Raw genomic sequence first — 22,611 nt, forward strand, 5'->3', positions numbered from 1 at the left:
TGGCGTTCAGGTTGTTGTATGTTCCCACTGGAAACCTCTATTTTCTTAGATACACCATAACCAAGTCCCCATCTTCAAATACTCTTTTTCCTTCGTCTCTTGTCAGCTGTAGCCTTGTATTTGGCATAAGTTTCCTTTTGATGTTTCTTGACACTCTCCCGAATGGTGTTAATGTGCTTAGCCATTTTCTCTACATCAACACTCTTCCTTGGCAACTTCGATAAGGATTACCAAATCCAAAACAACTTTTGGAGGGTAGCAATACACAACCCGCAAACATGCAATTGTAAGCAAATTTTGCGTGGGCAAGAGCAAGATTCCATTGTTTTGGTTTCTCTCTTGAAATACAGCGAATTAGATTTCTAAGGGTCATATTCACCATTTCTGTTTGGCCATCAGTCTGGGATGACTGGTGCTATTGAAATTCAGAGAGGTATCGAATCTCTTCCACAAAGTCCGCCAAAAGTGAGAGAAGAACTTGGTGTCATGATTTGAAGTAATGGACTGTGGCACCCCATGTAAACGAACCACCTCCTTAAAGAATAGATTGGCCATTTGGACTGCATCATTCGTCTTCTTTCATGTAATAAAATGGGACATCTTGGAAAATCGATCAACCACCACAAAAACAGAGTCTGCTCCTCGTTGCGTCCTCGGCAACCTTACAACAAAATCCATGGATAAATTCTCCTATGGAGCATTGAGAATAGGCAATGGTATGTAAAGACCAGTATTCTGAGATTGGCCTTTATTAGTTTGGCAGAGCACCGCCGCACATGGTTCTCACGTCTTGTCATGCCCTAAATGTCCTCCTAATCCTCTATGCAATTCACTAACCACTTGCTCGTAAAGAACTCCGTGGAATACACAATTGATTGCCATTAAAGAGAAATCCTTCCTGCATGTGCAACCCTTTAAAGGATTGGCTCGTTTTACACGCCGACTAGGCTTGACCAAAATCTTCGTCGGCCTCATATAACTTCTATAGGCACTCGAACCCTGTGACTTTAGCCCTCGTAGTCACTAAGAAAGCTGCTCTCCGACTTAGTGCATTTGCTACTTTGTTCTATTGGCCTAACTTGTGTTTTAGCGAGAAGGTGAATCGCTGGATATATGTTGCACATCGCGCGTGCATCCGATTGACACTGTTTTGATTGTTAATGGATTTCAGTGCATGGTGTAAACAACACGAACTCTCGCCGGATAAGATAATGTTTCCACGCTTGCAAAGCTTGCACCACCACATAGAATTCCAACTCATACATAGTCCACTTCCTGCGTGCTTCACTCAGTTTCTCACTGTAAAATGATGCTACTAGCCTTCGTTATTGTGATAGAACTGGTACGATTCCCATTATTGAGGTATCACAATCCATCGGGAATAGCTTATCAAGATCTGGAAGGATTAAGATTGGGCTGTTGACAGTTTTTCCTTGATTAAGGCAAAACTCATCTCAGCTTCCTCTCCCCATTGGAATTTTCCTTTCTTCATGCATTCTGTGATGGGAGCCACAATACTACTTGATGAAGCTTCGGTAGAACGTGGTTAAGCTATGGAAACTGCGTACTTCTCCCACATTGACATTCTTCGTCGTAGGCCACTCTTGAATAGCCCTCATCTTCTCCTCATTCAACCGAATGCCATCACTACAAACCACATAGTCGAGGAATACTAGGCTCGGGGTCACAAAGCTACACTTCTTCAGATTAATGAATAGTTTATTCTTCTGCAAAGCTGTTAATACCTCTCTCAAGTGCAAAAGGTGTTCTGCCTTGTTTAACTATAAACCAGAATATTGTCAAAATAAATAACTACAAATCGACCAATAAATGGTTTGAGTACCTGATTCATCAACCACATGAAAGTACTTGGTGCGTTGGATAATTCGTTTGGCATGACTAACTACTCGTACAGTCCTTTTTCTTGAACGCCGTTTTCCACTCATCCCTAGGGCGGATTCTGATATGATGTTATCCACACTCTTGAGGTCCACTTTGGTGAAGACTTTCGATTCTGTTAACATATCCAACATATCATCCATCCATGGAATGGGAAATCTGTACTTGACAGTGATTCTGTTGATTGTGTGATTATCAACACACATTACCATCTTTCTTTGGTACTAGCAAGGCTAGAACAACATATGGGCTCATGCTTTCTCGAATTTACTCTTTCTGTAGTAACTCTTCCACTTGCTCTTGTAAGATCTGACTCTCGTTAGGACTCATCCGGCAATGTGGTAGATTTGGCAGGCTCGCCCTGGGCAGTAAGTCAATGTGGTGCTAAATGTCCCTCATGGGAAGCAGACTATTAGGCAAGTCTTATGGCAACAACTCACTAAACTCCTGCAGTAATGGCTGCACTATTGCTTGTACTGTAAAAAGAGGTTGTTCAAGTACTTCCCCCTTGCACATAACAACAAAGATTTCAGTGGCCAGTTGTTACTTCGCCCAAAAAATTCTTTAGTGTTGATTAACATAACTAAATTTCCTAAAGCGGATCCAAAACAATCTTCTGACCATTCTTGTATAGAATATACACATCGTCTCTACCACGGTGAGTGGCATCGACATCAAATTGCCATGGTCTGCCCAATATCATATGGCATGCATCCATGTCGACTACATCACAATGCACCTCCTTTGCATATTCTTTCCCAATTGAGAATGGAATGGTGTAGGTTTCAGTTACTTGCGTTTCTAAGCCTTTCTTCATCCATCTAATTTTGTATAGATGGAGATGTTTATCTGTTTTAAGCCCCAATTTTGAACCATTGTTAAGGAAACAATTTTCTCACTATTGCTGCTATCAATAATAACGCCACATACCTTATGGTTGACAGTGCAACGTGTACGAAACACATTATGACGCTGCAGGTGCTCCTCCTCCTTTGGCGTGAGCATCAAACTCCTCACGACTAAAGAGTGGGACAACAACTCGCCATTGCCTCCTTCAGTCACCTCTTCTTCTTTAAAGGTAATGAACTTACTTTCCTCACCCTCTCCTTCCTCATGCTTGACCAGATTTGTTGTCGGTCGCTTGGGGCAATTGTTGGATTTATGGCCAGGTTCTCCACATCGAAAACACTTGCCTATACTTGAGTGCACACTTGCCCTGCGGGTGTTGCGGGTTTAGCCTTTGTTGGACCATCTCCAATGCCTCACCATATCATTGTAATAGGGGCTACCGCAGTCTATTTACCCATGTCATGTGTAGGACGTGGGGTATTATATGAACCACGAGACCGAGTCTTCGACTTCTCTGGTAACGATTCTGCTCACTGTCGTTGTGACAATCTCAAACAGTTTGAATAATGGTTGCAGCGCTACTTTCTCTTCGATATCCAATCGTAACCCGCCTTTGAAATGGGCCACCATGCTAAATTCGGGTTCCACCAGGTTGTTACGAGATGACAACTGATAAAATTCTTCAGCACATTCAGCAATCATTCTGCTTCCCTATCTGCTGGACTGATATTTTGGATCTTTACCCTCAAGTGTGCGGGTAGTTTACACTTGATCCCACCATGCTGATGTGCCGCCTTTCAACTTATAGGCCATGAGTTTGACTTACTTCTCCCCCTGGATTTTCATATAGTCAAAGATTCATTCAACTTCACTAATCCAGTCCAAGAATTCTTTAATACGAAGATGACCTTGAAAGGTGGGTAGGTCAATCTTCATACGAAAATCCCTAGAATTATCAATTTCCCATTGACCTCGATTATCTCGTACGGATCAATTGTTACCAAAATCGACATTTTCCTCATAGGTTGGTTGCCTATTCGGGTGGGTTTGATTACGAGCTGGACATCCATGGTCACCATTGTTGGGTAGCCTATTGTTCTCGCGGTTAAGTTCCACTGTTGTCAATCTCACCAATACTTGACGCATAGTTTCATGCATATCAGGTGAGGTTCAATGAATGTTGGTCTGGAACTCAATAAACTCAGCCCTCAAAACAGCTACTCCATCACGATCACCGTCGCTGGAGGGGTTGCTTCCATCTTGTGAACCCGCCATAGAAAACAAAGGCGAATCTTGGATTCGGAACCTTACTCTGATACCAATTAACGTAGCGGAAACGATAAAGAACAGGGTTAAACCCTTGAATTCACAAAGAACACACTCATAAGAGAGAAACTGAAATTATATTGATAATGATGATGTCTCTAAACTTACATATTTGGCCTTTATATAGGCAAGTAAAAAAAAAAAAAAGAATGAAAAAAGAAAAAGCATGCGTGAAATAATATTAAAGGGGAAATCTGAGATTTAATGAAGCAGAATCCTCCTTAATCTTTTAATGGATAATAATATCTTCTATTGTTGGCAACTACACCAAATCTTCTTATTTACTTTCTGAATTCTCCTTAATTCTTGAAATGGAGAATAATATCCTAGTAGAAATATAAAAAGAAGAGAAAAGAGAGAATTGTGTAAAGGCTTGAATGACATGAATTACTCATTTACAGCTCTAGTATTTATAGATAAATTGAGCACATGCTCATATTACAAGAAAGGAAACTAAATCAAATCAAAATCAAATCACAAATTATTCTAAAGCATATTCTATGGCATAGTCAAATCTCTGCTATTATGGTAAGTCATACCATAAATCGTGGTATTAGATATGCTATTATATGCATAGTCAAATCTCTGCTATTATGGTAAGTCATACCATAAATCATGGTATCATATATGCTAACACTCTCCCTCAAGTTGGTGCGTGGATATCTGAAGCGCCCAACTTGGACAATGCATTCTCAAACACAATCTTGCTGGCGCCCTTTGTAAGAATGTCTGCAAGCTGTTGAGAGCTTGTGACAAATGGAGTGCAAATTTGACCAGAGATGATCTTCTCTTGAATGAAGTGACGGTCCACCTCTATATGCTTAGTCCTGTCATGCTGAACGGGATTTGCTGCTATACTAATTGCAGATTTGTTGTCGCAGTAGAGTGAGAATGGAAGCGACACTGGAAGGCACAAGTCTGTCATCAAGGTTTTCAGTCAAAGCAACTCACCTACCCCAAGAGCCATAGCCCTATACTCTGCCTCTGCACTAGATCGAGAGACAACATCCTGTTTCTTAATGCGTCAAGTAACCAAGTTACCAACAATAGTGGTACAATAACCTGAAGTAGACCTCCTATCTGAAATTGATCCTGCATAATCAGCATCTGTCCAAGCCTCAACACGTAAGTGACCATGATTGGCAAACAAAATACCACGGCCTGGACACCACTTTAAGTAGCGAAGGATCCGAATTGCTGCATCAAGGTGTGGGGCACTAGGAGAGTGCATGAATTGACTTACGACACTCACGACATAAGCAATGTTAGGTCGAGTCATGGATAAATAGATGAGCTTCCCCACAAGCCTTTGATACTGACCAATATCTGACAACTCCTCCCCCTCAGAATCAGCCAACTGATGATTCTGCTCAATCGGAGTATCAGCAGGACGAGCGCCAAGTTGACCAGAAGCAAAAAGCAAGTCAAGAACATACTTGCGTTGAGAGATGAAAATGCCAGTTTTGGAGCGAGCCACCTCAATGCCCAAGACGTAATGTAGGGGACCAAGATCCTTAATCTCAAACTGACGGCCAAGATAGCTCTTAACGTCATTAATTCCGGTAGTATCATCGCCGGTAAGAATAATATCATCGACATACACAATGAGAGCAACTGTCTTACCGCCTGAATGACATAAAAACAAGGTATGATCAGCTGCACTTTGATGGAAACCAAACTTGAGCATAGCAGTGCCAAAGCGATCAGACCAAGCTCGAGGAGACTGCTTAAGGCCATACAGAGAACGACAAAGACGGCATACCATACCAGAATGAGCAGGAGAACGAAAGCCCAGAGGAGGAACCATGTACACCTCTTCCTGCAAATCACCATTAAGAAAGGCATTCTTGACATCTAACTGAAATAGAGGCCAAGATTGAATTGATGCAACGGAAAATAATACACGAATGGTATTCATCTTGGCAACAGGGGCAAAAGTCTCGTGATAATCTATGCCATAAGTCTGAGCATAACCCTTGGCAACCAATCGGGCCTTGTAATGAGCAACTGACCCATCTGGATTATGCTTAACTGTAAACACCCAACGACAACCCACAGCCTTTCGTCCAATAGGAAGCGGAACCATGTCCTAAGTCTGATTTTTCTCAGGTGCTTATAGTTCTTCTATCATAGCATCACGCCATTGAGGTTGTGCTAGTGCATCTGCAACACTAGAAGGAACAGGAACAGGAACCGAGGCAACAGAAACAAAAAAACTCCGATAGGAGGGTGAGAGAGCATAATCAGAAACAAATTAGAAATAGGGTAAGTACAAAAACGTTTACCCTTTCGAAGAGCAATGGGGCGATCATCAAGCGAAACAATAGCTTGAGAAGGCGGAGCTGGTGCCGAAGGAACACGGCAGTCGATCGTGAGAGTAGAAGCTTGTATCTGTTGTCTCCGACTATAAACCTGTGAAAAAGGAACAATTCCCCCTGCTGGAGGGGTATCACGAGGAGGAATCATAGAAAAAGAAATAGGTAATGGTAGAGGAGTTGAAGACGGAAGAAGGTGATCATCCATTATATTCAATGGGAACCATTCACTCTGAGAACCAACTGAACCACTATAGTATGGTGTATGCTCAAAGAAAGAAACATCCATGGATATAAACCGCCGACGACTGGGAGGATGGTAACACCTATAACCCTATTGAGAGTGAGAATAGCCTAAAAACACACACTTCAAAGCCTTGGGGTCAAGCTTTGTACGAGTTTGACCCAACTGCTGAACAAAGCACACACACCCGAAGACTCGCGGAGGAATCAAAAAAAGAGATGAATTGGGATGTAAGATTGAGAGTGGGGCTGCAAAGTTAAGAATCCTATAAGGAGTCCTATTAATGATGTAAACAGTGATAAGAACTGCATCTCCCCAAAATGACCAGGGAACATTCTTGCCAATGCAGATTGCTCTGGCTAAGTCAGGGATGTGGCGATTCTTTCTCTCAGAACGACCATTATGTAGAGGAGTTTTAACATTAGCCATCTGATGCTCAATCCCAAATTCTGTACATAACCGTTGTACCTCCCATAAGTGTACTCTGTACCCTGGTCAGATCGGAATTTTTTAATGGTACGACCATATTGAGTCTGAACCATTGTCATAAATTTTTTAAAATGGTGTATACTTCATTTTTGGTTTTCATAAGATAAACCCAAGTAACACGACTATGATCATCAATGAACAACACGGAATATCGAAATCCAAGACTAGAAGTAAATAGGCAATGTCCCCACACATCTGAATGAACTAGATCAAAAGGTGTTAAAGCACATTTATTACTACTTGCAAGATAATTGAAACGAACATGTTTAGCCATATGACATGTTTCACAGGATAAATCTGACACTGCCACGTTACAAAATAAGGAAGGAAATAAATGTTTCAAATAACCAAAAGAAATATGTCCTAAACGCATGTGCCAACGCATAAGCGGGGCTTTATTAGATGAAACAATATGAGAAAATGAAGCTGAATGTGCTTGAGGTGACAAAGGAGCATCCAGCAGGTATAAATCGTCCACTTCACGCCCATTACTAATCGTCCGTTTCGACACCAGATCCTGAAAAATACAATGAGAGGGAAAGAACGTTACGCTACAATTTAGTTGTTTGGTAACGCTACTAACAGAAATAAGATTTGTAGTCAACTTTGGAACATGAAGTGTATTTAACAAAGTTAATGAAGGAGTAACTGATATGCGACCCTTCCCAGTAATGGAAGATGGAGAGCTATCCGCAAGGCAGACTTTGCGTTGGCCAGAGCAGATACTATAAGATTGGAAGAGTGAGGACATACCAGTCATATTGTCTGAAGCACCAGAATCAATGATCCATGGTGTTGAAGATGTAGATACGCTATGTGCAGACGTAATAGTACCTGAGTGGGCATAAGTGGAGGTTGGCTAAGATGATGCCTCCATTTGGTTGAAGAATTGCTTGAACTTGTCCAAATCAGCTTGAGTCAAGGTAACTGTGGCAGAAGATGTAGAGGCAGGGTTGTCAGGAGTTGACGACGAGACTGGTTGTGTAACAGAATGTGCAGAGGATCGAGGCTGTTGTTTCTGTTGCGGTGGACGTCCATGTAGAGCATAACAACGAGATTTGATGTGACCAATTTTTCCGCAATGGTCACACCGTCCACGTTGTCGTCCCAGAGAGGAGGACCTGTGGTAGTGCTCTAAACTGACTGGGATGGTTAAGTTCCTGAAAGGTTAGGAACCCGAACTGCCATAGCAGAACGATCAATAGAAGCAACACCTAATGGATGAGTCCGGCAGCTCTCATCTGACAACACATAGGAGTATGCATCCTCAAGAGTAGGGAATGAAGATAAGCCCAATAAATGAACACGAGCATACTCAAACTCGTCGTTCAACCCGGCAAGAAACTGAAACACTCGATTCTTATCCACAATTCCTGCATATAAAACTGCATCATCTGGATCCTTCCAAGAGTGGAAGGAATCATAATATGACATCTCCTCCCAAATAGCACGAAGCTTGGCGATGTAACCTGAAACTGTCAAGTCACCCTGAGAAATCCTGGTGATATCTCGCCCCAGCTGGAAAATTCGTGCATTATTCTGCCTCTGAGAATAAGTGCGTTGAGCTGAATTCCAATCTGCTTAGCAGTCTTCATAAACATATAGCCAACAGCTATGTTTGGTTGCATCAAATTGACTAGCCAAGACATAACCATAGCGTTATCTGCAAACCACTGTGGATTTGCCTTCTCTGACTCAGCTTGCTCTTTCTCAGAACCAGTAATATAGCCAATCTTGCCTTTGCCACCAATGAACATCTTGGCAGACTGTGCCCAAATCAGATAGTTGGAACCATCCAACTGCACTATGATGATTTAAAGTCCTGGATTTTCTGATGAGTTAGTGGGAAAAATGGCACCACCACCCACAGAACGTGAGCCAAGAGAATTAACAGTCGAGGACCTTGAATCTGTCATAATCTGTCATACGACAATAAAAAAAAACTCCAAAAACACCACAAATTCTATTAATAAATCAAAGGGTCTCCTCAGACCATAAAAAATGTCTCCTTAGACCATTCCCGAAAAATCCAAATACATACATTTTTTAAGGAGCGCTGCCCGCTTACATATAGCCAGACAGCCTCCTTCTTAATGTTCGGAACCTCTTTGTAGACTTGTTTTTTTTACCCAAGTCCTTCTAGGTGTTGGAAACCAACTATCCCAATTTACCCAACCCTAGAAGAGTGAAAAAGAAATTGTCACAAACAGCGTAAGGTAGCTGTCGCACAAGTAGCAAGGCTGCTGAAAGGTGTGGAAAGGTGTTGGCTCTGATACCAAGTAGAAATATAAAAAGATGAAAAAGTAGAGAATTGTGTAAAGGCTTGAATGAGATGAATTACTCATTCACAACTCTAGTATTTATAGATAAAATGAGCACATGCTCATATTACAAGAAAGGAAACTAAATCAAATCACAAATTATTCTAAAGCATATTTTATGGCATAGTCAAATCTCTGCTATTATGGTAAGTCATATCATAAATCGTGGTATCAGATATGCTATTATATGCATAGTCAAATCTCTGCTATTATGGTAAGTCATACCATAAATCGTGGTATCATAAATGCTAACAATCTTCTATTGTTGGCAACCACACCAAATCTCCTTTTGACTTTTCGTTATTTATTTTTTTCTTCTATTCTCCTTAGCTTTTCAGCCTCCCTGATTCCGTATGCTCAGATAATTGTGAGCGAGCTGTTCTACATTAAGGTTACCCTTAGAGGACGAGTGAAGTCTTGTGAGGGTTTTCAGAAATGATACCCACAAACATCCAAGGTTAATCATCGGTAATGAAACATTAAAACCTATTTCCACGAGTGTCAAGAGAAGACTATCTGAGTATGCAATTTTTAGCAATTTCTAAGCTTTTCTCAATGTTTAAATGTCATACAAGAAAATATGGTCCCTACATATCAAACAAGTCAACCATGGCTATCAAAATCAATTATAGCATACTCTTTGAGGGAACCGACATCCAAATATGTTGCTATCTTAGCACAGCCAATGTGAAAATCACAATCCGGCCTCAAACTAGCACACATCTCAAATATCAATCATCAAGACCATAAATGAACCCTTTATTATATATTATATATATGTTTATATATTTATTTTTATTTTATTTATTTATTTATTTTTAGAATCGAAGATGAAAGTATGGTGCAATGTAAAGATCTCTTAAGCTCTCTAGAAAACTAGTGTAACGAGCATTGGGTCAATGGCTCCCAAACTGGATTGTTTTAGGGCATTAAGCATTAAGATGCCCCTTAGGACTTAATAGCTCAAGTCAACTAGGCTATAAATCAAAACAACTCTCACTTCTTATTTTCCAATTCTTCACCTCTTTTTGTGAGAGTACTTATTACATTATTTGGGACCTTCGCCTTTTGACGCGAGAGTTTAATGCTTAATGAGGCAATAGTCCTGGTTACTTAGCAAAAAAGGTCATTATTTAACATGCAAGGTCATTATATCAAGAATGATGACTTCTCAAAATTTCCATCTCAATTGGGATACAACTTAAACATTGATCATCTAAGCATGCACCCCACAATTCTCATGCTAGTGTGCACCTGTGCAAATGTAATACTCTAGAATCAATCCTCAATGCATGTTCAATAAGCAAGATTATGTGGACCACAAAAACAAGCATGATATAAAAAATTTAATATTTTACTCCTAAATGACATCCAAAAGCATATAGGAAGTATTAGACTCTCAAAACTTGCAATGAGATGGTATCTATACTCCAAAAGATCAAAATAATAGCCGAAATAGTTTTTAACTCTTAATCATGTAATACAATGCAATAATGTCAGCTTACCCCAAACTTAAACTACACGTTGTCCTTTATGTGCAATGAGAACAATGGAAAAGATGGAAAGAGTATACCAGTGTAGAAATGGCCAAGGAGAATCGGGATCGCAATGATCCAAAGAGGTGGTAGAGCACCCCCAAACTTGGATTCAAAAATTGTCTTGAAAAGATCATACTAGCATATGCGTCATCAAGATTATAAATTTGGATAAGGACATGAAAATTGTGCAATGTGCAACCAAGTGAAGTAAAGAACACAGAGAGAGAGAGAGAGAGAAAGAGAGCCTTAGATATAAAAGTGAAGTAAGAGATAAATCCTCTCAAGCGAGCAAAATACCTGTCTACCTAATAAATTGTCACAAAATATATAGAATAAAAAATATCCAAGTGGCAAAGAGCAATAGTAGCAAGTCAAAAATAGTATAGATCAAATGTAAGGCCAACAAACTGGCCAATAAAAGAATAACAAACTATCACAAAATTTATAGAATAAAAAATATCCAAGTGGCACAGAGCAATTTAAGCAAGTCAAAAATAGTATAGATCAAATGTAAGGCCAACAGACTGGCCAATAAAAGAATAAATGTATCTGTCAAATAGTCTATGTAAAGGATAGAGAAAGAGAGAGAAAAATAAAGAGATCATGGTGCAGAGGATGATGGATGAGCACCCTGGAACTGGTGAAGAAAGTCTGACATCACCGCTCGCAGTTCTGTATCTAGGGCAACAACATCCTCTAACACCTCCAACCGAACACTGTCAATGTCATTTCTAATAGTCGCAAGCTTGGGATCCCACAAAGCACCCTATCCAAACCTCCATCAATCCTCTTAAAGACCGAGGCATTACTCACTGATCACCAAAGAAGCCACAGAGAAGAACCCAACAATCATAGGACACATGGCAGTGCAAAAGGAGATGGTCAACTCACTCTCCATCCTTCTTACACATACAAGAAGTTAATAGTGACATGTCTTCTTCTTCTTCTTAGTTGTGTCAAAATCTTGTCCCACACTATCGTCCAGACAAAAAAGGCTACCTTGAGCAGAACCTTAGAATGCCAAACTGCCTTCCATGGAAAGCAGACCTGGGAAAGACCGAGAGGCATCTAAATAGAGAGTACACATCAAACCTACCCTGAGCGGAAGGCACCCAAATGAGAGAATCCGGGCCTCCACCATCAATCACTGGACAATACAAAAGCCCCTAAAAATCAACGGCATCGTTCACCTCCCTCTCTTGGTAAAACCTTGAGAAGCATCCATCCCAAATTAACCTCTCGCTATCAACCCAATAACAATTGGCAATCAGGCATGCCCATCATTAGTGATACTCTGAAAAGCCTAGGAAAGGCACAAGCCAAAGTATGATCACCACACCAAAGGTCCTCCCAAAATTGAGTGTAGGTGCAACTTAGAATCTGATATGTTTGGAAAATTCATCACAACCCTTTCGAATAAATTTTCAAACACCGACTCCACCTGGGTCCTAACTGCGAGGGAGCACCTATTGCCTCTCTCCTCTCCGAAACAACTTGAAATAACCCTCCTTCAAAGTCTATGGCACTCACCAGCAAACCTTCGGGTTTGGATCGAATCGTAACAAAATCGGAACAAACCGACTCATAGCATAATCGGACCAAACCATACGGTTCATACCTGTTCACCGGTCCATTGTTTTTTTTTTTTGCATCCCTAAATACAACAATTGATCGTAACAAAATCGGACTGAACCATACGGTCTAGTTTGGACCAGGTCACTCTCTCTATATATAATTACGTAATTTGGGGTCTAATAATTAAGAGGAAGGTGCCAACTAAGGGTGCTGGCTTGTCAGGTATTGAAAGAGATGTATAAAATGCCCTTTTGTAGATGATATGACTTATGAGTAATTAGAATTAATATGGTTAATAATTAACGTGTGACATAAATCATAGTTGTTAAAGGCGCCGGAGGTGCCACCTTGGCGCCTTGAAAGGCGAGGCACGTTAGCTAGGCGAGCGCCTTTGAGGAAAAGGCGCAGTACTACAGGCGCACCTGTATGAAAAATTGTTTTTTTTTTACTATTATTTTGTTATTATTTGTTTATTTTGAGTTTATTATTTGTTTATTTTTAGTTTTTATTTGTTTATTACAAAACTTATACATTTAAGCAGCAAGTTACAAAGCAAAAAAGAAAAGAAAAAAAAGAGCAAAAAGTAAAAGGAAAGAAGAGACAGAGAACTAGAGAAGTACGAGACGTCGAGATCTGCGAAGCGTCGAAGCTCGGATTTGCCGGATCTGCGTCCTTGCCGGTAAGTTCTTGCTTCTTGCTTCTTCTTCTCTACTTCTTCTCTCCTTCTTGTTTCTTCTTCTCTTCTCGGTTATTTTTTATTTTTTATTTTATTTTATTTTATTTTTCTCTTTCTCTTTTCTTTTTCTTTTCTTCTTCTTCTTTTCTTCAGTTCTTCTTCTCTCGGCTCTCTCTCTCTCTCGAGTCTAGTCTCTTGCTCCTTTTATTTATTTTTATTTTTATTTTTATTTTTTTTATTTTTCTTTGAGCCGAGTCTAAGACTCTAGGCTCTTCTTTTATTTTTATTTTTTATTTTTTTCTATTCTTCTTCTCTCGGCTCTCTCTTCTCTTCTTTTTTTATTTTATTTTATTTTATTTTATTTTATTTATATATGTTTTTTTGTGGTTTAAAAGAATTCTGTTCTTTTTTATACCTATTATATCCTAACTATTTTTTTTTTTTTCCATTATTAAATCTCAACTAATAAAGAAAGTAATAGTTCTACTAACTTTTATTTTATTTTATTTTATTTTCCTTATTTCTCTTTGCTATTACAGAGGAAGATGTTTTCCTTATTTTCGTTTTAGATATTATAACTCTTCAAAATAGTAATTATAATGTTTGATTGTTTATTTATATATATATTTTTTATCTTTACAGGTTTTCTATTCTTAGTTTGTAGTTTTCAAATGTGATGTTTACAATTTTCTGTTTTCATATGTGGTGTTTATTTATATCCAATTTTGTAGATGTTATGCAATTTCATTTTCTCTTGTTGCTGTATTACAAAAATTGTTGTTTGCATATTAGTGTTATTCATCTATTTTGTGGTGACTAGTGAGGGAAAATTTTATTTATATATATATATATATATTCTGTTCTGAGAAAAAAAAAAAAAATTAATACAAACTTTTGGCATTATATATAAAAATGCAGTTTTCAATTATTAATATTAAAAAAGGGAAAAATCCTATAAAGAAAATAAAAAATCCTAAATATCAAGTTTTGACAACTTGCTCCTCTTATTCTAATTGGCAATAAACCCCATTGAATTTACCCACACATTTCTTATTCACCCCTAGAATACTTTTTATCTGCAAGTGTGTATATAACTGTATGTTGTTATACATCTCCTGCCAGTAGCCTGTATCCATCTTTATCTTGATATGTGAGTGTATAGACCATAGAGTACACCATCTTTGTCATTTAGTTGCCTTTTACATCTTTATATATATTATTGCATCTTTAATACTTTATTAGGTGGGTTTTGTTTTTTTTTTTTTTTTTTTTTTTCAACGTGCGCCTTGCTTCAGTCTGGCGCGCGCCTCGCCATGTGCGCTTTGAGCCTTTAACAACTATGACATAAATGAAGAGTGACTATTGTTATTGATAAAATGAAAGGCAGGCTGACATAGACCCGTGGATGCACCGTTAAGTAAAAGAATAGTTTCAAGAGAAATAAAAGGAAAATAGGCTAACCAATATGGGATGGAATAATTAGACTTCATTGAAAAATTAAATTTAATGGGAGATATAGATTTCAATAGTAAAGAATGAAATAAGAGAATGGATATGTCCAATTCCATTTATATGGGATAAAGGGAAGCATAACGATGATATTCCCAAGCTTATTAAAAAAGAAAAGAAAAGAAAAAGTAATAGCATGCCCAATTTGATCAATGTGATTATTTGGCTTGAATAAGATTGCCCTTTACTATGTTCTTCACTTTAGGAGATCAAATTTAAATGAAAATTAATCTTCATTTGTCAAAATTGGCTCACTAAATTTTTGTTTTGTTAGAGGCAAATGATGATGAGGAACTTTTGTGACATGCGGCGATGGTTTACGAGTTGTACTGATGCAGGTCGTGAAGTAACCACTGTTATAAATCATGGTTTTTATCCTAATAGACTTTGTCATGAAATTGGCAGAGGTATTACAGGTGTGTTTTAATGCACGTGTCCTCATTTTTCATTAATTTTCATTCTAATGATAATTTTAGATATTATTTGTTCGGAGGTTTGGCATTTTCAATCTATAGTTGTTGATTAATGAATACATAAAACATAAATACTATTTGTTCGGAGATTTGGTATGTTCAATCTATAGTTGTTGCATAATAATATTCTCTTTTTTTTTTTTTTTTTTTTTTTTTGCATAAAAAATCATTTGTACTTGGATTCGTAATTGTTTATGACCAAACCTGGACTGGGAACGGATCTCAAGTCATATTCATGAAAAGAGCATGAAATTAGTTGTTGTTTGGGGATGACACTTTAGTCTTCTATGACGCAGAGGAGTCCCAACTGCGTTATTTGAGAGCGGTGTTGATATGTTTGCAAGCAGTTTCGGGTTTGAAAGTTAATGTGGGGAAGAGTGCCTTGATATCGGTGGGAGAGGTGCCAGATATGGAGAGGTTGGCTTCGGTTCTTGGTTGTGGGGTATGTTCCTTTCTGATTTCTTATTTGGGTATGCCATTGGGGGTTTCTTCTAGGACCGTAGGGGTTTGGGATCTAGTGATTGAAAAGGTGGAGAGGAGGCTTGTAGGGTGGAAGAAGCAGCATCTTTCGAAAGGTGGGAGGATCACTTTGTTGAAAAGTACTCTGTCGAATATTCGTACTTATTTTCTTTCCCTGTTTCAGATTTCGTCCTCTGTTGCTGCTTCAATTGAGCGACTTCAGAGGAACTTTTTGTGGGGAGGTTCTGGGGAGGAGTTCAAGTTTCATCTTGTTAGGTGGGAGCAGGTGTGTAGACCTATTTAGTATGGGGGATTAGGAATTAGGAGAATTGGGCCTTTCAACAGGGCCTTGCTAGGGAAGTGGTTGTGGAGGTTTGGTCTGGAGCGGCATAGATTATGGAGGAGAGTCCTGGTTGGTCGGTTTGGGGAGGAGACTGGGGGGTGGATTTCGTGTTTGGTCTCGACTTCTGGAGGGGTGGGGGTTTAGAAATCTATTCGGAAGGGGTGGAATGAGTTTTCCAAGTATATTAGATTCAGAGTTCAGGATGGAAGGGAGATTAGCTTTTGGGAGGATTGTTGGTGTGGTGAGCGCTCTTTGGCTTGCTTATTTACGAGATTGTTTTGGATTGCTGAGAATAGACATGCTTCGGTGGCTGACTGTTATCGGCTTGATAGCGCGAGGACAACTTGGGATGTTCGTTTTCGCAGATATGTTTAGGATTGGGAGATGGCTGATGTGTACAGCTTCTTGGAGCTCTTGTACTGGCAGGAGATGAGGGGCGAAGGAAGGGATGCCTTGGTTTGGATTCACTCATCTCGGGGCACCTTTTCTGTGAGATCTTTTTTCGGTTGCCTTTCTGTTTCAGTTGGGAGGTTTTTGTGGAAGGCGGTGTGGAGACCCAAAGTGCCACCTAGAGTGGCATTTTTTACGTGGACCGCAGTGTGGGGTAAGATTTTAACGCTTGATAATTTGAGGCGGAGGAAGTTTATCATTGTTAATCGGTGTTTCATGTGTAAGCATCATGGGGAGTCGGTGGATCATCTCCTCTTACACTATTCAGTGGCCATGCATTGTTGGAATCTTTTATTGGGTTTTTTCGGTGTTATGTGGGTCATGCCTAGATCTACGAGAGAGTTGATTGAGGCATGGAGTGGGGTGGCTGTAGGTTCCCATATTAGACGGCATTGGAGGATGGTGCCCTTGTGTCTATGGTGGTGTGTTTATGAAAGGAACGCAATTGTAGAGCTTTTGGACGAAAGGGATCATCGACTGCAATTATTAAACATAATATTCTTTCTTCTCTTGTTTTTTGGGGATTGGGCAGATATTGTGGCTCCTCTGGGGAATTGATTGATTTTCTGGCTTCTTTGGCGCCTTAGAGCTTGTTTGTATTTGGGACGCGTTCCCCTTTTGAATGCTTTTTATTTTTATTGAAACTTAACTTATCCAAAAAAAAAAAAAAAGATATTAGTTGAAGTTACATTTCTTATCCATTATTGAAGTGCTAATGCTTTTCTTTCTTTTAATTTTTATTAGTAACATATCGTAGAAAAGTGCTCAAACATGGTGTGCATTCCAAATACAAAACTCGTAGCCAAAACAATCTGCTATACCTCAATTTATCCACAAAAATCTTCATATCCTTTACAAATTTACAATTTCGACCATTTATCATATAAACTAACAAAATAAGAATAGAGAATTTGAATGTCCACATAGGAGTCTCCTCCCCATCCAAAGCTCATCTACCAAATACCCCACTAGAAGCAAAGAGGAGCAACCATCCAAGCATCACCGGGTAATGCAAGAGTAGATGGTTAACTGACTCCTCATCCTTCTTATAGATGGTTAACTGACTCCTCATCCTTCTTATAGATGGTTAACGGACTCCTCATCCTTCTTACACATGCAACACCAGTTCACAATCAATTGGCACCTTCTCCAGAGGTTAACAATCGTTATAATCCTACTTATAATCTTACTTGTCAAAAAAAAAAAAAAAAAAAATCCTCCGTAAAGTTGTTCACCCAAGGAAAGCCACCTTTAAAGTGGCTTTGGAGCGCCAAATAGCCTTCCAAGGAAAAGGTAACCCCTCATCTTGAGAACCGAATTCCACCGTAGAATAAAACGCATCCTAGCCATCCATTAGGAGGTATGACTTCATTTGTAGCGATTAAGTCCTGGAGTGAGTTGTGAGACTTGTAAGAGATCTTGAGTGCTAGCCTTGTACAAAGCATTTTTTTGAAATAATAGAATTGTTCTTTCCTTGCCAATCAAATTGTGCCCAAGTGTGTATGAGTGTGCAAGCCAAGTGAAGAGAGGACGAGGGCCACTATAACACTAGCGAGGGCACGAGTGGGAGGGTGTCTGCTAAGGTGTGCACGGGAGTTAGGCTAACCAAGTACTTGTGTGAGTATAAGCAACGTCTTGGCTAGAGTAACTGAAACTCTAGGCCCGTGATAGTTGGCATCAGAGTGAGGTTCTGCCCAAGGGAATGTAAAGGAAGCTTTGGTGGAGTAGACATTGCTAGCGCAGGAGACCGTCAAGTCCACGTCGTGCACTAGAGCTTAGAGGAGTAGCTTGCCACACACGTGGTCTATACATAGACCAAGTTGTCAAGGCTTGAGAGAAAAATCGCACAACTCTACGAGTAGATTGACAACATGGCCATCAAGGCGCAAAAGAAGGAAAGGGACTTGCAAGGCAGGGTAGACTACTTGCGCGTGGAGATTGCCGAGTGTAAGGAGTTATCGCAGGCGCGCGAGGTCTTGGTGAGGCCAAGGAAGAAGAAGGCGTCGTAGCCCAAGGAGTATGATGGGCAAGGAATGCTCACAAAACAACTTCTTCTTGCACATGGAGTGGTACTTCGATGCCATGTACATCGGGGATGGCAGGGGCGCGCGAGCTGTTGACACATTGGAAGAGTTCAAGAGGCAGTTCTACCCCAAGTGTTTTGAGGACCTCGCCATGATCAACCTAAGGTGCTTTAGGTGAAATCGTGGACTTTTTGGGTTCTTTGGGTCCATAGAACTCCCTTTTTTTATTTTTTTATTTCAGTTTTTGTACAGCTCTTGGGACTTGTTCCCCTTTTGACTGCTTTCTAATGCAATTTTACTTATAAAAAAAAATAAAAAAAATAAAAAAAAATTGATAAGGTGCTTGAAGCAGAAGGGCAACATTAGGGAGTACGTGAAGGATTACACCAATTTGATGCTCGAGATCCTAGAGATGTTGGAGTGGTAGCGCGTGTGCTTGTTTATAGATGGGTTGCAATCTTGGGTGGCCACAGAGTTTAAGAGGAGGGAGCCTAGAGACTTGGCATCGCCATGGCTATAACGGAACACCTTGAAGACTTTAGGCGTGATGATAGGAGGGCCACGTCTCCCAGGAGGGACCACAACAAAGGTGGGGGAGACCGACGCTTCAAGAAAGGAAACATGTCGAAAAGTCTAGTGATGATGAGCACAACAACTAGGAGAGACCCACGCGACAAGGGCAAGGACTATGGAGGATGTTCCAAGTCAAGTGGCAAAGGTTAGCGCCGCGACAAGGGCAAGGGAGAGTTGAAGTGCTACTTGTGTGATGGGCTGCACATGTAGAGAGGCTGCCTAAGAAGAAGGTCACAAGTGCCCTTGTGAACAGTAAGGGAAAGGTAAGATTGACGATGCGGGCAGCGACGAAGACATGTGCATGGGGGCATGTAGATGCTGAGTAGCATGGCACATGACACCAAGAAGAAAGGCAAGGCGAAGAAGGTAGTTGGGGTGCGCTATGTGAATGCGCAGGTTGGTGGGAAGGCTGTGCAGGCGTTGGTGGACACAGGCGCCACACACAACTTCATCACCCCGCAGGAGGTCCAGAGACCTGGCCTGGAGATGCGCAAGACTGAGGGCTGGATAAAGGTCGTTAACTCCGAGGAGCACACATGAGTAGAATGTGCAAGGGGTGGATCTATGCATGCAGGGATGGAAAGGCAAGGCCGACTTCCAAGTTGCCGATATGGACGACTACGACATGGTGCTGGGGCTGGAGTTCATGGACAGGAACGCCATTACCATGCCTTGGTGCGTTGATGATACTTGGAGGCAAAGAAGGTAAAGCCGCATGCATGGTGCTGCTCGTGGGCAGGGAAAAGAGTCCAGAAGTGGCAGTCAACACGATGGAGCTCGTGAGAACCTCTCACCTCCCCAAGGGTGTGCCCATGTGTGGGCCAAGGACATTTGCACAGGTGTTGATGACCTGTGAGAGGCTGGGCATCTAAAGAAACCGTGATGAGGGCGTCACGGAATTGGGTGGGGGAGGATGTCACATCTTGCCTTTGGAGGTTACGCCAAGCAGATGACATGCACGCGTTGAGTAGGACGCTGCATAACGACTGCATGGCACGTGAATATTCTAGAGTTCTCTGGAGTAATCTAGTGTTTTGTGGAGAATTCTAGAATAATAGAGATATGTGTAAAAGTGTGTAGATACTTGTAGATAAGTATGGAATCTTGTAGATGGTTGGAGAAGATTCTAAAGAATCGATCTCCATAGTAGGATCAAACGCATCCTAGGAGTCCATTAGGGATGTGGGTGCCTATAAATGATAGGATTTCATTTGTAGCGATCAAGTCCCGGAGTGAGTTATGAGACTTGTAAGAGAGCATGAGTGCTAGCCTTGTACAAATCATTCTTTGAAGTAATAGAATTGTTCTTTCCTTGCCACCAAATTTTTCCAGTGTGTGTGAGTGTGCAAGCCAAGTGAGGATATGGCGAGGGCCATACAACACTAGTGAGGGCACTAGTGGGAGGGTGTTGGTTAAGGTGTGTATGGGAGTTACGCTACCAAGTACTTGCGCGAGTAGAAGCAACAGCTTGCTGCCGCACGGGTTGGCTAGAGTAGTGCTGAAACTCAAAGCCCGTGACATTTAGGTGGACAAGTAAACAATTTTGTCCATGGGGACATGCTGGTATAATTTTGCATTGAACATGTATATTGGAATGTCAATCACCTAGGTCTTTATAAATAACAACATCCTCATTTTGATATTTTTCTTCACCCGCTTTGGCCTCATACTCGAAATTCTCATGGTCACCGATTTGCTCTTCATTAGTTGCAAGGGAAGGAACACAATGTTTCAGACATTTATTGGAACGATGCCTAGGCTCTAGCCACCGAAAACACTTGCCTGAAATCGTTGGAGCATAAGAATTAGTAACTGGTGGCCTTTGATAATTGTTGCTCGCAGTTTGCCAAGGCTGATTACTAGCGCCACCCACTTCTAGAGTCGCTATTGGGTGTTGATTGATGATCGGAGATGATGGTGGTTAACTGGAATCAATCTGCTGTGTAGGAGGACGGCTAAAATTCTGATTACGAACATTTCGACGATCCAACTGGGCTTCCACTCGAGTGGCTTACTCAACTGCAACATTAAGGGTGAAAGATGCTTGCAATATCAAGGGTGAAAGGCACTTGCAACGCCACTCTGTCTTGAATAGCCTGCCGTAAACCATTATTGAACCGCACAACTAGTTGTGCATTAGTCTCTAACAAATCGTTGCGAGATGATAAAAGATAGAATTCTTCAGCATAATCATGAACTAAACGATTTCCCTGAAGACAATTCTGGTACTGTTTATTTTATTTTATTTTTTTGATAAGTAAGGTTTTATAAAAGGCGCTCAAAAGGGGGAGCGTTCCCAAAGAAGACAACAACTGAACAAAATCGACTCTATTGCTTTAAGCCATCCACAAAATCCAACAGACTATCCATTAAATTACAATGCCGCCTATATAACCAAAAAAATAAAGAGGTAAGAATATTGTATTTAATAGCCCAAATGGGAGACTACTCTCCTTCAAAGTATCTCCTATTTCTTTCGCGCCATAGACCCCACCAAATACAAAGGGGAGTGGTCCTCCAAGCATCTCTGACTCAGCTCTCCACTGTACACCCTTTCCAAGTCTCTAACAAGTGGACTGTGGATTCTGGGAACAGCTATGGAAGGCCAAACGCAACCAAAAACGTGGCCCAAACATCCCTAGCCACTAAGCAATAAATAAGGAGATTTGACAGATTTCCCCATCTTCTTGCACAGGTAACACCTGTTAACCACAATATGATTTCCTTTTCTAATGTTATCAACAGTAAGGATGCTTCCCAAGGCGACACTCCACGAGAAGAATGCCACCTTCATTGGAGCTTTCGTCCTCCAAATGGCTTTCCATGGAAACATAAGGCCAGGGTGCTCCAACATGCATTTGTAGAAGGACTTGACCTCGAACACTCCTCTCGGGGTACCCACCCAAAGCATCTCGTCTATGCCCTCCCCATCACCACCTGTCTATAAATGAATGCTAGGAAGTCTGTAACCTCCAAAAGTTCCCAATCATGAAACTGTCTACAGAACTGCGCATCCCATGTCACCCTCCCATTATCAAGACGATAATAGTCAGCGATCACTGCATCTCTAGCCACAACAATCCGATAAAGACGAGGGAATCTACTTGCTAAATCCGAATCACCACACCGCCTGTTTTCCCAAAACACTTGAGATTACTCCCTCTTCTAACCTTGAACCAGATACGTTGGGAGAATTCATCACAACCTCTACGGATAAGTTTCCAAGAGCCCATACCTGCTGGGATTCTAGCCTCCCTAGAAATCCACCCTCCAGCGCCCTCCCCCTAATGACAAGCTATAACACGCCTCCAAAGCTTGGACCCTTTTCTCCCGAGCCTCCACAACCACTTCCCTAACAATGCCTTATTAAACACATCCAGCCTTTGAATCCCTAAACCCCTCTTATTAATCGGGGAACACACCTTCTCCCAGTTAACCAAGTTGTACTTGAACTCATCTCCTAACTGCCTCCTCCCCAAAACGAAAACTTTTTGAATATTGTCGTCTTCAAACAGCTGTCTTAGGCATCGAAAATAGCGACATATAGT

The 22,611-nt window shown here is 40.8% G+C and overlaps 1 protein-coding gene across 2 annotated transcripts in view; it reads left to right on the top strand.

Annotated features, from left to right (window-relative positions):
* The window catches only part of LOC132279160 (uncharacterized), a 105,680-nt gene that overhangs the window by 47,677 nt on the left and 35,392 nt on the right, over positions 1-22,611 (top strand). Inside the window, exons 2-3 of one of the 2 annotated variants that reach the window (XM_059781094.1) lie at positions 13,098-13,235; positions 15,016-15,157. In XM_059781094.1, the coding sequence (XP_059637077.1) occupies positions 13,098-13,235; positions 15,016-15,157 (280 nt within the window). The remainder of the gene's footprint in view (positions 1-13,097; positions 13,236-15,015; positions 15,158-22,611) is intronic. The other variant, XM_059781095.1, reaches the window with a different exon arrangement.

This window comes from Cornus florida, unplaced genomic scaffold, assembly GCF_030987335.1.
Source record: "Cornus florida cultivar Cherokee Brave unplaced genomic scaffold, ASM3098733v1 CherokeeBrave_3.0.0_Hap2_Chr10, whole genome shotgun sequence".
Classification (NCBI taxonomy): Eukaryota; Viridiplantae; Streptophyta; class Magnoliopsida; order Cornales; family Cornaceae; genus Cornus; species Cornus florida.